This window comes from Crocodylus porosus, unplaced genomic scaffold (genome assembly GCF_001723895.1).
Source record: "Crocodylus porosus isolate Cpor-Errol unplaced genomic scaffold, CroPor_comp1, whole genome shotgun sequence".
NCBI lineage: Eukaryota > Metazoa > Chordata > Crocodylia > Crocodylidae > Crocodylus > Crocodylus porosus.
The window spans coordinates 34,019,544-34,034,008 of NW_017728951.1; the positions used below are offsets into that span (position 1 = coordinate 34,019,544).

Sequence of the window (14,465 nt, forward strand, 5' to 3'; positions counted from 1 at the left end):
CCTGACCGACAAGCCTCTTGAGCTTGTCAAAGTCAGCTTTTCTGAAGTCAAGGACTTCTGTGTTGCTGACTGACTTGCCAGCTTTATGGTGGATGGTTTCAGATATATAGGGAGTAAAAGGAAGGCCCAGGGCGGTATAAGACCACTACTGAATGGGCAAAAGCAATTGGTGACAGACAGGGGGGACAAGGTTGAACTCCTCAATGAGTTCTTTGCCTCAGTCTTCCTAAACGAGGAGCGAGACAAGTCTCACAATGGGATTGTAAAGAGGCAACAGCTGGGCGCGCCAGACTACCAAGCATTGACCCTGAGATGGTGCAGAGTCACTTGGAAGGACCGGATGCGTTTAAGTCGGCAAGCCCAGATGAGCTCCGTCCGAGGGTACTGAAGGCACTGGCTGATGTCATTGCGCAGCCACTGGCAAGAATATTTGAGCACTCATGGCACACGGGCCAGGTCCTGGAGGACTGGAAAAGGGCCAATGTGGTCCCTATTTTCAAGGGGAGGAAGGAGGATCCAAGCAACTATAGGCCAGTCAGTCTCACCCCCATCCTTGATAGTCTTTGAAAAGATTATTAAGGTTCATATATGTGAGAGCCCAGCAGGAAATATTATGCTGAGGGGAAACCAGCATGGGTTCGTAGCAGGTAGATCATGCCTGACTAGTCTAGTCTCTTTTTATGACCAGGTTACAAAGCACCTGGATGCAGGAGTAGGGGTAGATATCAGTTACTTAGACTTCAGGAAGGCCTTCGATATGGTATCCCACCCCATTCTGGTGAACAAATTAAGAGGCTGTGACTTGGATGATTACACAGTCTGGTGGGTGACAAGCTGGCTAGAGGGTTGTACCCAGAGAGTGGTAGTGGATGGGTCAATATCGACCTGGAAGGACGTGGGCAGTGAGGTACCGCAGGGCTCAGTCCTTGGATTGATACTCTTCAATGTCTTCATCAGTGACTTGGATGAGGGAATGAAGTGTACTCTGTCCAAGTTTGTGGTTGATACAAAACTGGGGAGAAGTAGACACACCGGAGGGCAGGGAACAACTACAGGCAGACGTGGACAGGTTGGACAAATGAGCAGAAAACAATAGCATGCGATTTAACAAGGAGAAATGCAAAGTGCTGCATCTAGGGAGGAAAAATGTCCAGCACACCTACTGCCTAGGAAATGACCTGTTCGGCAGCACGGAAGTGGAAAGGGATCTCGGGAATCCTAGTGGACACCAAGATGAACATGAGTTGTCAGTGTGACGAGTCATCAGCAAAGCTAACTGGACTTCATCGTGCATCATCAGCAGGTGCATGACAAACAGAACCAAGGAGGTGACACTTCCCCTCTATTGGGTACTGGTCAGACCGCAGTTGGAATACTGCGTGCAGTTTTGGGCACCACACTTCAAGAGGGATGTGGATAACCTGGAGAGGGTCCAGAGAAGGGCCACTCATATGGTTAAGGTCTTGCAGGCCAAGCCCTACAAGGAGAGACGAGGGCACCTGGACCTCTTCAGCCTCCGCAAGAGAAGGTTGAGAGGCGACCTTGTGCCTGCCTATAAATTAATCATGGGGGCTCAGAAGGGAATTGGTGAGGCTCTTCTCACCAAGGCGCCTCTGGGGGTTACAAGAAATAATGGCCATAAGTTAGTAGAGAGCAGTTTTAGATTGGACATTAGGAGGAACTTCTTCACAGTTAGTGGCCAAAATCTGGAATGGACTCCCAAGGGAAGTGGTACTCTCCCCTACCCTGGGGGTCTTCCAGAGGAGGTTAGATAGGCATCTGGCTGGGGTTATCTGAACCCAGCACTCTTTCCTGCCTATGCAGGGGGTCGGATTCGATGATCTATTGAGGTCCCTTCCGGCCCTTACATCTATGAATCTGTGCTGGAAGACCATGTGATTTCCAGCCAGATATGATGTCTGTGGTTTTTTTGAAGCTCCAGAAAAATGCTGCTAGTATTAGTTTGCGTTAGTCTGGAAATTACTGCAGAATTCACTTAATGTTATCACCAAAATTAATTCTCAAAATTGTAGAATTTCACTGGCCACTTTAATATATCAGCTCTCTGAAATCTTTTTATTGGTACAAGAACTAATATTTGCAGGTATAAAAATCCAGTGACTTTCTTAAGTATGCCTAATCTGATCCTTTTTTGTCTTTTTTCCTTAAATGACATAATGAAAGCTGTTTGAAAAAATCATCGTTCTCCTATATTCTATAGATTTTCTCTGGACTTGTAGGATTGAGGAAGATCTGCAATCATCCTGATCTTTTCTCTGGTGGCCCCAAGGTCTTGAAAAGTGTACCAGATAATGAAATAGATGAAGTGGATCAGTTTGGATATTGGAAACGTTCTGGAAAAATGATAGTGGTAGAATCACTGCTGAAAATATGGCATAAGCAGGGTCACAGAGTGCTGCTGTTTACTCAGTCAAGACAGGTAAGAACATCTTAGAATCATATAAACGTAGGGCTGGAAGGGAGCTCAAGATAGGATCATCCCTATCTATAGTATTCTTGACAAGTGTTGATCTAACCCTGGGGTCAGCAACATTTTCAGGAGGCAAGCCAGAATGACCCAAGTCAGTAGGTCAGTGCTAGGATCTATCTGCAGCATGGTGTGGACGAAACACTTGGCCACAGTACAGCATAAGCAAAGCCTAGCACCACCAAAGCCCTTGACAGGCTAGAACCTGTAGCTCCATGGGCCTGATTCAGCCCATGGGTGACTCCTGGTTGAACCTGTTCTTAAAAACTATGGGGACAACCTTATGTGCAGCAGTAAGTTTACTAGATAAACTTAACACAGTTGTGTATTAGAAAACAAAATTCCAGTGCCCCTGAAAAGTGTCAATGATGAAACATTCCTTTAGTTTCTTGTGTTTGGTAACTGGAGACTAGGGGTGCCTGTACATGTGTGGGGATGCTGCTCTGGTATGCTGTAGTTACAGCACATCAGAGCAAGCTTGATTAATCAAGTCTCCTGGAGCATGATAATTAACCTGTTCCTGCAGCCTCCATGCCTCATGCATTCAACTCCTGTGCTTCAAAATGGCACTGGTGGGGGCACTTTAAGACTCATCAAATGAGCATGAGTTAGTGTCCCTGCTGTCATTTTGAAGCATGTAGGACGCTGAATACATGAGACACTGCAGGTGCTTTAATTTAGAGCAGTTCTTGAGCCATTCTAATTAAAGCGCCCCTGCCACCCCTAAGCATGTATAAAGATGCCCTAGATGTCTATTCCATGAAAATTCTTAGAGGGACTTTATATGCTGAGTGTAGTTAAATATATTTTGGGTAAATATTGCTCTCAGGTTTACCAGTGTACATCCAGAATAATTCCTTTTAGCCATTGATGTAACTGAGTTGCATTTGGTTCAGAACAACAGTACAAATAACTGTAAGATAAGGAATTGCAGTTAATGGATTTGGTATTGTCAGTCAATTTCTGACAGGGGGTGCAATTTGCTACATACAATGAATGAAGTTAATTCGCCCTCTCTTAGAATTGTACTCCTATGCTGTTCAGTGGGAGTTCTAACCATTTTAGAGAGTTTGAGTTTGTTTGTTTTTTGTTTTTTCCTGGAAAGGCCTGAACTGTCCATTTAATTGCCATTTTGGTTAATACTAGAAATGCTTATGATATGACATGCTATTCAGTTAAATTTCATGCTCGGATTTCATTAGAATCTTTCTATAACAACAGATGCTACACATCCTTGAAGCGTTTTTGAGAGACAGAAACTATTCCTACCTCAAGATGGATGGTACCACAACAATCGCATCCAGACAGCCTCTTATAACAAGATACAATGAGGTGCGAAATTGCAGCCCTCCCATAAATTCTTACCAGTGATTGATGCTTGAGGGTCAATCAAAATAGACTGCTTTTAACTATTTGCTCTGGTGCATTTGAAAGCATTTCTTCCATTTCAGTAGTTACTATAGCTTAAATCTCTGGGTGGGTAGGATCTCTTAAGCTTTTGGAGTTCTGAATCAAGACAAACTGTTTCTCTTGAGGTAAGGAGTAAGAGAAAGAAATTGCCATTTTTTGCCTAAATTGAAGCTTGGTTCTCTGAACCAAGGCCCAGGACTGAATAAGAAATGTTCTTGTAAAAGAATGAATAAACATTGTTGAGTTGAATAAATTGTTGAATTAATAAACTACTTGAGTTTGTCTAATAAAAGGTGTCAGCTTTACCTGAAGAACCTACGTCCTTAGACCAACATGGCTACCCCCTATATCCCTGAACAAACATTAGGCTTTAATATCTGACTTCTGGTCAAAAAACTGAATAAGTAAACAAGGCAACATTAGGCATATCCTGATCCCTTTACATCTTTGTCAGATTTGCTGACTTGACTGACAGAATTGCGTTTTTGTGCTTGTTAGCTGTGCACAGTCAGTGCTGCCATGGAAGATCAAGTTAGATAGTACCGACTGATGCATCACCAACAGAAGGGATAATTATGGTCTTGTAGAATCAATGTTATTCTATATGAAGTGGCAGAGAGAGTTTTCTACACCAGCCTATATCATTCTCCATTGAAACAACCATTGCCACTACTGAGGTGCCAACATAGCTGCAGGCGATCAGTTTCTAGCTCAGGAGGAGCTAGCTTAAACTCAGCCCAGGTAATATTGAAGCAACACTAGTGGGAAGGGAGGAGTGTTTTAAGCTCTACCATATCGCTATTCCTCCATTTAAGGCTTGCAAGCGCATTTGTCAAAGCAGAATGAAGCCTCTGGACCCAGTTTTGCCGGGAAGGGGCAGCATCTAAAAATGCTGTCTCTATTCTCTAGGTTCCTAAAAAATTCAACTTCTCTTCCCAGATAAGGACTGCCAAAATAATCCATGCATGTGTTAGCTCCAGGTTAGATTCCTATAGCTTACTGTACCTAAAGCTGTGTGCATAGCCTCCAGCTAATAGGGAATGTGTCTGTCTCCTGCATGATCTACAGTGCCTACTTCACTGGTTCCAAGTTACCTTTTGGTAGCAGTGTAATACCATGGTCCAACTTTTCTAAGCAATTAAAAAGTCAAACTCCAGCTACATTAGATCATATTTTGATCTAATGACCTACTGTAACAGTTGTATTTTTCTGGAACAACAAAGATCACAAAGCCCGGGATGAAATATGAGATTTGGGGACAATGCATTCTTTACTAATAGAATCTAAGTATGGAATTAACTTCCAACAGATAGATGATGAAACAAGAGTGACAAAAATGTTAAACTCTGCAAGAACCCAGAATGAAATCCTTAGAGTGCTGTTTCCAGAGAGTTTGTGGTATAGGTGCACGTCATTATTTCATTGTGAATATTTAAATTAGAGCTAGACTGCAGATTAATTTTGGTTTTCTACTTCTATGTTACTGACTAAAGTGGACCACTCTTTCTTACATAAAAATACACAATTGGTCTATACAGAATTAGCAGGAGAAAAGTAACATTCTACTTTAATAATTAAGCTTTGCTAAATTCTGTCTTGTATTGCATATGTTACAGGATAAATCCATATTTATTTTTCTTCTTACAACTCGAGTTGGTGGCATTGGAATCAACCTGACAGGTGCTGACAGGGTTATTATCTATGATCCTGACTGGAATCCCAGTACAGACACACAGGTTGGTGTTGCTTGGTTCATCATGTTCCATTTAACAGCCAAATTGAAAGAAATGGGGGTTGAAAGAAGAGGGGGCTTCTTAAATTTTTTTCTGAACTATCTAGTGAGATTCAGGACATGTCTACGTGAGATGCTTTACACGCAGTAGACTAATCTACTGAGCAGTAAAGTGTCACATATGTGGAGCATTTACAGCACAGTAAATAAGGCTACTGCACAATTATCTAGTACCTGTAAATACAGGTACTTACTGCACAGTACTGCATGTATAGGCACAAGGAATAAATTTGCTTCCAGTCAGCATAGGCAGAAGTGGGGCACAGGAGACACGGAGCTTTCTGTCCCTGGTCCTGGTGCTGCTCAGCTTCTGGCTACCCCCCAGGAGTCAGAAGCTGATAACCGCCAGGACTGGGGATCTCTCTGCTCTCTATCCTGGCTCCCAGTACAGACCTGGAAGCTCCAGAAAGTGAGTGCTAGGTCTCCAGAGCATCTCTGCGCAGCGCAGAGCTGGGAACTCCAGCACCCACTCCCTCTCCCGAGTTCCCACCTCCACACCCACGCAGAGCTGTTTGAGGGGGCAGGCATGTCTGGGAACCCAAGCAGGGCAGCTGCCAGTGAGCCCTGTACCCCCACCCCACCTGCCCTGTTCAGCAGGGGACTGGACAGGAACTATCCCACAAGCAGGGCAGCTGCCAGCAAGCCCCCTGCCAAGTGGCTCAACAGCATCAGCAGCAACACCCTCCTCCTCCCCTTTTAAAGCACATAAAATGTACATTGGTGCCATATCCTGAGTGGAAGTTGCCATTATGCTGGTACTGTTGAAGAACTGGTCTTATCTATGAGTGTAATAGGGCTTTGAGAATTCTTGCCCCATTTGAATGGATGAGACTGTAGGAAATTTCTTTTAATTTGGGGCATTTTTTTTTTAGCAATTTCATAGTTCATTTTAGTCAAATATTAAAATAGCCTACATATCTCAAAACTAGTTTAAAATCGCTCTTTCTTCTCGTGTTCGTGAGCTGCCTTCTGTAAATTCATCATTGAAAATATCGGTGTGTATGTTAGTTTCCTCTTTGTAAATATAGTTTAATTTTCTATTTATTGGGAGGAAATAGGACTTCAGTCAACTGTCAGCACAAGTCGTTGAAAATTCTTGCACATACATTCTGAGTGATCCAGATTGTTCAATTTAGGAAATACTTCCTAAAACCCAATGAGGAATTAGGAAGTCTTCTTACTAATTAAATTGAGAACAAAGGAAAAGTTTCTGGACAATACGTGAATAAAATCTAGTTAATGTATGAAATGGATCTTAATTTGAGATATGGTTATCCAAGGGGCAACATTATCCTGCATTAACTTTTAATTCTAACTGTTGGATAAAGTCATTTATCACTTTAGAATCAGATTCTTAAAATTGTTTACCTCTTTTTTTGAGCTGTCTTTCCATCAGCATAGAAATGTGGTTATTATAATCTCTCAAACTGTGCTAGTTTCCAAAGTACATTTAGAACACGTTGGTGCCAGTAGTTCACTGTGTATACAACCCTTTATTTCTGAAAGGTAGTTTCTGCTAAATAAAACTTTCATGCTATATAGGCTCGAGAGCGTGCTTGGAGAATAGGTCAGACGAAACAGGTGACTGTGTACAGGCTTCTTACTGCAGGTACAATAGAAGAGAAGATTTACCACAGGTAAGTGGTACTGATATTCATTGATAACTTAACTGTCTTAAGCAGGTGAATGTCTGTTGGAGCCCCCTTTTAAAATTCTGCCACCAAATGGGTGATAAGAATTGAAGGATTTGATAGTATTATGAAAAAATGTAATCGGGTTTTAACTGTTGAATGTAGCTGTAATGTTCTACCCACCCACCCCCCTCTCTTTTTTCCAAAAAAGAACTGTCAGAAATTAACATTTACATTTTATGTGAGGAACTATGATAACTGCAGTTTCTGCCATTTAAGCTTTGGACAGGTAAAAGCAAAAATAAACTATGCAAACCACAAGGAGCAGAATACAGTAATTAGCACTCAGCTCCCAAGCTGCTGCCACTAAGTTAATTAAAACAAGAAAGAATTTTTTTCCCCCTTCATTCTGCCTTAAAAAAAAGGTGTATATTTTGTTCTGGGGTTCAGAAAATACAATATTTTTCATCAGCAGATCTTAGCGCATTGTTATCATACCATCTCTACAAGCAGGGACACTGAACCACAGGAAGATAGGGTGACTTCCCCACTGTCTCTCACCAGGCCAAGAGCAGAACTAGTAGTAGGAGACAGGTTTCCTTAAGCCCATAGACCAGCATTCACTTCATAAGCCATATCTCCCCTCATTAATTTCTATGAGAGCAGTTAAGCAAATGCTTGTTGCTCATTTTTTGCCCCTTAGAGCAGTTTCCATACTTAGTGAATCTTTATAAACATCATTTAGTACTCTGTGCTGCCTTTAAAACAAAAAATACTTGAATGACACTAAAGTATGTTACCTTGCCAATATTAAAAAAAAAAAACTGTTTAGCAGATCTGCTCCCTGAGGGTGTTGAGACATAAGTCCAATGACTTCATTACCAAAGACAGGCTACTGTTCTTATTATTTGTTAGATGTGCAAAACCAGAGCAACCATAAATTAGTGAACTGCATTCTGTTAATTCTGGTGGACTACCAGCAGTTTCATTTACACATTTTTCAGTCAGATACATGAGCACAAACAAACACAGGGTGCAGGAGTCAGGATTTAAAGTACAATTTAAATATTATCAAACGTTTTATAAATCATTTTCTTGTCTGCCAAAATCTGATTTCAGGAGTCAGCATTTGATAAAACCTTTTAATACAGCTAATTCTCTCATTAATATTGCATCCAAGGCCTTGTGGGTTCTGTGTCCCTCCCCACATACCGAGGTGTACTGTCATTCCTTCCCTAACTTGAAACAACAAGATTTCTAGAATTTTGCACAGTACATATGTAACTTGTGATCAGTAAGGAAAAAAAAAGAATGAAATCAATAGTTACTCTGAAAATATTAAAGTGAACCAAAGTCGTCAAACATAGCTGTTTAATATTTAGATATGTTTAGAATGCAAGCAACATATCTAATATATGTACATGCAACCCCCGCTTAATGCTGTTTCACTTAGCACTATTTTGCTATAACGCTCATTTGAAATTAATACCTGATTTCACTTAGCGCTCAGCAAGTTTTGTTATAACACTCGTGGTCGCCATCTTGGGTCATTAAAAACAATTGCGGTCACCATCTTGGGTCGTCAGATTCTTTTGGTTTCGCTTAACGCTCATTTAGCTTAACACTTGTTTTTTCAGGAACCAGTTAAAAGCACTAAGCAGGGATTGCCTGTACCTGTAAATCAAGGGTGTCAAACTCTGGTCCTAAAGGCTGGATGAGTGGCTCAAGGATCAGGCTCACAGACCCTTCCCCTCACTCCTACCCTAGCATACTGAATCCAACACCCACTCCAGCCAATCTGGGACCTGCATTGCATGTGTCACAGAATCTGGAGTGGGTGGAATGGGCACTGTGTGCAGAGCAGTCTGCTTGGGGACATGGAGCATAGATCACAGTCTGCACCACACACAGCACCAGCGCTGGGAACCGCTGCACGTGGCACCCACTCCAGCCAGTCTTGGACCTGCACTGCACCGCTGCACATGCGGGCACTATATGTAGTGCGGGTTCCAGACTAGAGCAGGTACTGCAGTCGCATGTAGTACAGTCTGATCACAGTGGGTGCTGCATGCAGCACGGTGCTGACTCTGGCCAGTCTGGAATCTGTGCTGTACACCCCAATTGCTCCAGGACCTGTGCCACACATGCCGACCTGTATGGCACAGTCCTGGATCAGCCAGAGTGGGCACTGCATGCCTGGTCCCTGACCGTGGGGGTGGTCTGGCATGCACTATGCTCCATGTGGCCTGTTTAGACCCAAGAGCAGCACTGAGAACCAGATCATGGGGCTCTATGGGCTATAAGTTTGACACCTCTGCAATAAAGCCCTAACTCTTAGTTTTCCTCTCCACTCAACTGTCTTCTAAATAGTAAGCCTCATTCATGTAAATTCAAAATGATAGTACTTTGACGTTACCTGGCTATGCATTTCCCTTTACAATAAAGCCCTCTTTTTAAAATGCAGATAAATGAAAAAGTATGTAATAAAATGTCAACAGTTTATTGAGTCCATTTCCCAATCGCCTTACCACATAGACATAAAGTTTCCACTGCTATTTGGCTTGCATCCCACCATCAAACTTTGCTTTGAATGACCCTGACCACACAGAGGAAGTGGGGCCTAAGGGTCTGAACAGTCAGAGTTATTTTCAGAAAGAAATCACCTTTTACTTGCTGCCTCAGTTTCTTTGTCTGTGAAATGCAGATAATTCTGATAATCTTCAGAATCCTTTGGGAGGCTAAATTGGGTATTCTAATCTGCTTTGAAATGGAAACAATTGTATTACTGTACTGTAATGTACTGTAGTTCAAAACCATGCTAGTGAGAAATGTGTTTGAACATAGATTTTTCCCCACATGGTCCTATCGGGGCCTAACTGTGGTATGGACAAGAGGAAAAGATTTTGAGAATCAGTTTGCAACCCAAGCAGGCAATGTCTGCTTTGGATGGAAAAAATTGCTATAAAAAACAACACAGGATAGATGAGCATAACTGCAGGGATGGGTTAAAGCTAAACAAAAGTCTAAATGTATCACTGCCAAATATATTGGTCTGGCAGTGGAGCCAACTACTCCCTAACTCCGATTTTTTTTAAATCTGTTTTAACAGAAATTATCTAGTCTATGCCATCAGATGCTATCAGGCTCTATGCTGGTGCATTGCCTCTTTCCATCTCAGCCCATTCAGCCAACGTTGTGGCATTAAAATATAATCATTCTAATGGGCCCCCACTCTTTCATTGAGCTTTACTGTAGTGTATACCAGGTTTTCAGTTTTAATGTACAAAACATTCCTAGCCGTGAAGTTTTTTACAACTTAAGATAAGTGATGTCTCGTAGGACATTTCAGGATGGTGGCTACCCAGTGTGTTATGGGATTGCTGAAATGCAATAAATTCCTATGGTTAACAATTTAGTGGATTGTTTAAAAGTTACCGTAACTCAGATTGTCTCTGTAAAGCAAGCATCTTCCTCCTACTGCTTAATTGTTCTGTAGGGTAAAATTTGTGTTGACAGAATTTCTCTTTGAGCATTTTATTCGATAGTTAAACATAGCTAGATATTGTTTCATATATAGAACAATTGTATTTTTTTCCAGACAAATCTTCAAACAGTTTTTAACAAACAGAGTGTTGAAAGATCCAAAACAAAGGCGATTTTTCAAATCCAATGATCTTTATGAACTTTTCACTCTGAGCAGCCCAGACGGGTCTCAAGGAACAGAAACTAGTGCTATTTTCGCAGGTATGAGAAATATTTTTCCTTAACTATACACATGATTTTTATACAATGAGACTGTTCAAAATGTGTAATTATTAAAATCAATTTCATACATATAACAGGTACTGGGTCAGATGTTCAAGCTCCAAAACGTCAATCAAAACAAAAATTTGCAAAGCCACCTGATAATTCTTCTGAAAGTGGTCTCCATCTTAAAGGACACATTTCATCTAAATACAGCAAGCCCTCATGTTCTCCTTCAACAGGACATCTAACTAATTCCTCTGAAGGAGTTGAGGCAGTTGGCAAAACCAAAGGAAACTCTGATACGTTTAACCCAAATTGTGCTACAGAAGATGATTCACAAGTACTTCATAATATGGATTCATTGGTTAAGGGTGAAGAGAAGAGTTTAGACACAGCTGACAGGTCTGTGTTACAACCACTCCCAGGGAATGCTGGGACTCCAGAGAACCTTGGATTCATTAGTGAAGTTCATGGAGCATCTGGTGTAAGTATTGAGAGGGGAACCGACAGCTCACAGGAAAAGCAGAAAGCAGATTTTGAAGTTGGACAGTTAGGTAATAATCATTATAAACGCACCTCAAAAACAAAACACAGCATAGATATGCTGGCACGTGAGGGCTGCAAGAATAACCAAAAGAAGACAAAAACTAAAAAAGATGCCAAATTTGAAGGGGAACGCATCTCACACCTAGTGAAACAAAAACAATACAGGAGAGAGGACAATGAAGAGGAGGATGATCAAAAGAAGAATGATGATTATGTCTTGGAGAAACTTTTCAAAAAGTCAGGTAACCTTTTTATTCATTTGTACAATGCCAGTTTAAGAAACATACATAAAATCTACATGAATGGGCTGTCATCATTGTGAGTGCTAGTAACTCTAATCCAATAGAGGATACACAGGGCTGTGTGAAACGTCAGTAGCCAATTCGATTTGGAGGCGATTTGGCAGCCAAATCTCCGAATCGAACTGGGAGACGCATTAAAAGGTGTGAATCAATTCAGAACCCTCCAAATCAATTCAGAGAAATTTGGAGATTTGGCTTTAGACTATACAGGCAGCAGTCCTCAATGACACTGGACACAGCTGCCTCCAGCTGATCTGTTATAATGGGCAGAGTAGGGAAGGGAAAGGGGCATTGGAGGGGGGAGGGGGGGCAGAACAGATCAATACCCCCACAGCAAAGGAAGGAATGGGGCTAAAACAAGCTGTCCAGCCAGGGCAGGGGGTGCAGGACTTGGGGAGGGGGGCTCCCACCACTGCATGCTGCCTGTCCGGGAGCTGCTCTTCCAATGACTCCTCTGGTGGCTCTCACCATTGGTCCGGGAGGGCATGGGAGCAGGTGTTTCCCCTGGATTTGCTCAGGGCGGGCTGGGCTGTAGCCCCCTGTGCTGGTTCCACCCTGATCCAGGTGCATGTGCCCACCTCCATGCCCTGCCAGTGCTCGCCCAGTTGGGCAGGGCAAAGCACAGTTTGTCCAGGTGGCGCAGGGAGGCTGAAGTGGCGCTGTGCACTGTTTGTCTGAGGCAGCACAGTGGCATTATTCCGCACCTCCCCGCCCCAGCTGGGTAAGTGGCGGGAAGGCATAGCCCCTGCTCCCAGCACTTTCCCCCATCTATCTGGAGTGCAGCCTGGCCCACCCTGTGCAGATGTAGGGGCACACATCTGCTCCCGTGCCCTCCCAGACTAGCGGCGAGAGTTGCCAAAGGCACCACTGAAAGAGGAGCTCCTGGACCGGCAGCACACAGTGGTGTGCAATGGCAGGAGCTCCCCTCCCTCACTGCGGGGCATTGATTTGCCCCCTCCACATACCTCCCTTCCCTCCCCCCTCTGCCCACCACAATAGACTTACCAGCTGGAGGCCACTGTGTCCAATGTCATTGAAGACTGCTGTCTGTATAGTCTATGGCCGAATTTTCAGATCTAAATCGGCCAAATTGAATCAGGACAGTGATTTGGATCACTGAATCAAATCACTGTACCTCCGAATAGGCTGAATCTGAATCAAATACTTGCTGCTTTGCACAGGACAGCAGTATTCATGAGCTCTGATGTTCTGAAGTTACTACTTAATCAAGAATAGTATCCTTCAAATTGACGAGATGAATTAGTGTGTGCTCAGAAATACAGCTAAACTAATGGTAACTGGGAGAAGTATAAATGCATGAATTTTGATTCCAACACCACTAGAAATATTTTATTCCCAATATTATTTCAATTATTTCATTTCAAGTGACAATAGTGAAATGTTGAACATGTCTACAATATACTAAAATGGATAAGGTTGAAAAAAAACGACTAGCTGTTTCCTCCTTGTATGTGCCTCATCAGGAGTACACAGTGTTATGAAGCATGATGTTATTATGGAAGCTTCCAGTCCAGATTACGTGCTAATGGAAGCAGAAGCAAACCGAGTGGCCCAGGATGCCTTAAGAGCCTTAAAGATCTCCCGACAGCGATGTTTAGGAGCAGCTTTTGGTGTGCCAACCTGGACAGGCAGCAGTGGGCTATCTGGTGCCCCATCAGGAATAAAGTAAAATTTAGTTTCCACATTTTTTGCGATCTGTAGCGGTGGGTGTTTAATAGGTTGGTTTTGTACTGGCTAATGTGTGCTGGATTTGAATCAAAAACTTTTAAAATATTTACTAGATGAACTATAATCAGATTTGTAAGATTGCTTAGAAATATTTTGTTTAAAATTTTCAAGACAGTTTTTCAATACTTTCTTTTCAAGTGACTTAGACACTTAGAAAAGACATTTGCAAGTGGAGCTTTAGTTCCTAGATCCTTTAAATGTTTTTGAAAATTTTCCCAAATCACAGAGGAGAGATGATGAGAATAAAATTAGAATTATTCAGGGGTCACTATAAATTAATGTTTAGCCTGTGAGTATACCGCTTTCATATTGTTAATCCCTCAAGCGAAGTAGTTTCATAGATTTCATAGACATTTGGGCTGGAAGGGGCCCTGGAGGATCATCGAGTCCAGCCCCCCTGTCCCAGGGGCAGGAAGTCAGCAGGGATCGTAGGATCCAAGCAAGGTAAGCATCCAATTTTGAAGGCGTTCAAAGTAGGCACTTGAACCGCCTCAGGTGGCAGTCTGTTTCAAACCTTGGGGGCTCAGACAGTGAAGAAGTTCTTTATTATGTCCAGCCTGAACCGGTCACAGTGGAGTTTGTGACCATTTGATCTTGTCATCCCTTGAGGGGCTCTGGTGAATGGTTGTTCCCCCAGATCCTGATGAGCACCCCTGATAAACTTATAGGTGGCCACCAGATCACCCCTGAGCCTGCACTTTTCCAGGCTGAATAGCCCCATTGTTCTCAGCCTCTCATCATAAGGTCTGTTTTCCTGCCCTCTGATCATGTGCATGGCTCTCCTCTGCACCCTCTCAAGC

General features: G+C 42.6%; 1 protein-coding gene across 2 annotated transcripts in view; it reads left to right on the forward strand.

Annotated features, from left to right (window-relative positions):
• Nucleotides 1–14,465, forward strand: part of ERCC6 (ERCC excision repair 6, chromatin remodeling factor) — a 76,125-nt gene that overhangs the window by 56,029 nt on the left and 5,631 nt on the right. For both annotated transcript variants that reach the window (XM_019555641.1, XM_019555642.1), the window contains 7 exons: nucleotides 2,222–2,440; nucleotides 3,710–3,820; nucleotides 5,515–5,634; nucleotides 7,233–7,327; nucleotides 10,920–11,065; nucleotides 11,164–11,856; nucleotides 13,401–13,602. In XM_019555641.1, coding sequence (XP_019411186.1) covers nucleotides 2,222–2,440; nucleotides 3,710–3,820; nucleotides 5,515–5,634; nucleotides 7,233–7,327; nucleotides 10,920–11,065; nucleotides 11,164–11,856; nucleotides 13,401–13,602 — 1,586 coding nt within the window. The remainder of the gene's footprint in view (nucleotides 1–2,221; nucleotides 2,441–3,709; nucleotides 3,821–5,514; nucleotides 5,635–7,232; nucleotides 7,328–10,919; nucleotides 11,066–11,163; nucleotides 11,857–13,400; nucleotides 13,603–14,465) is intronic.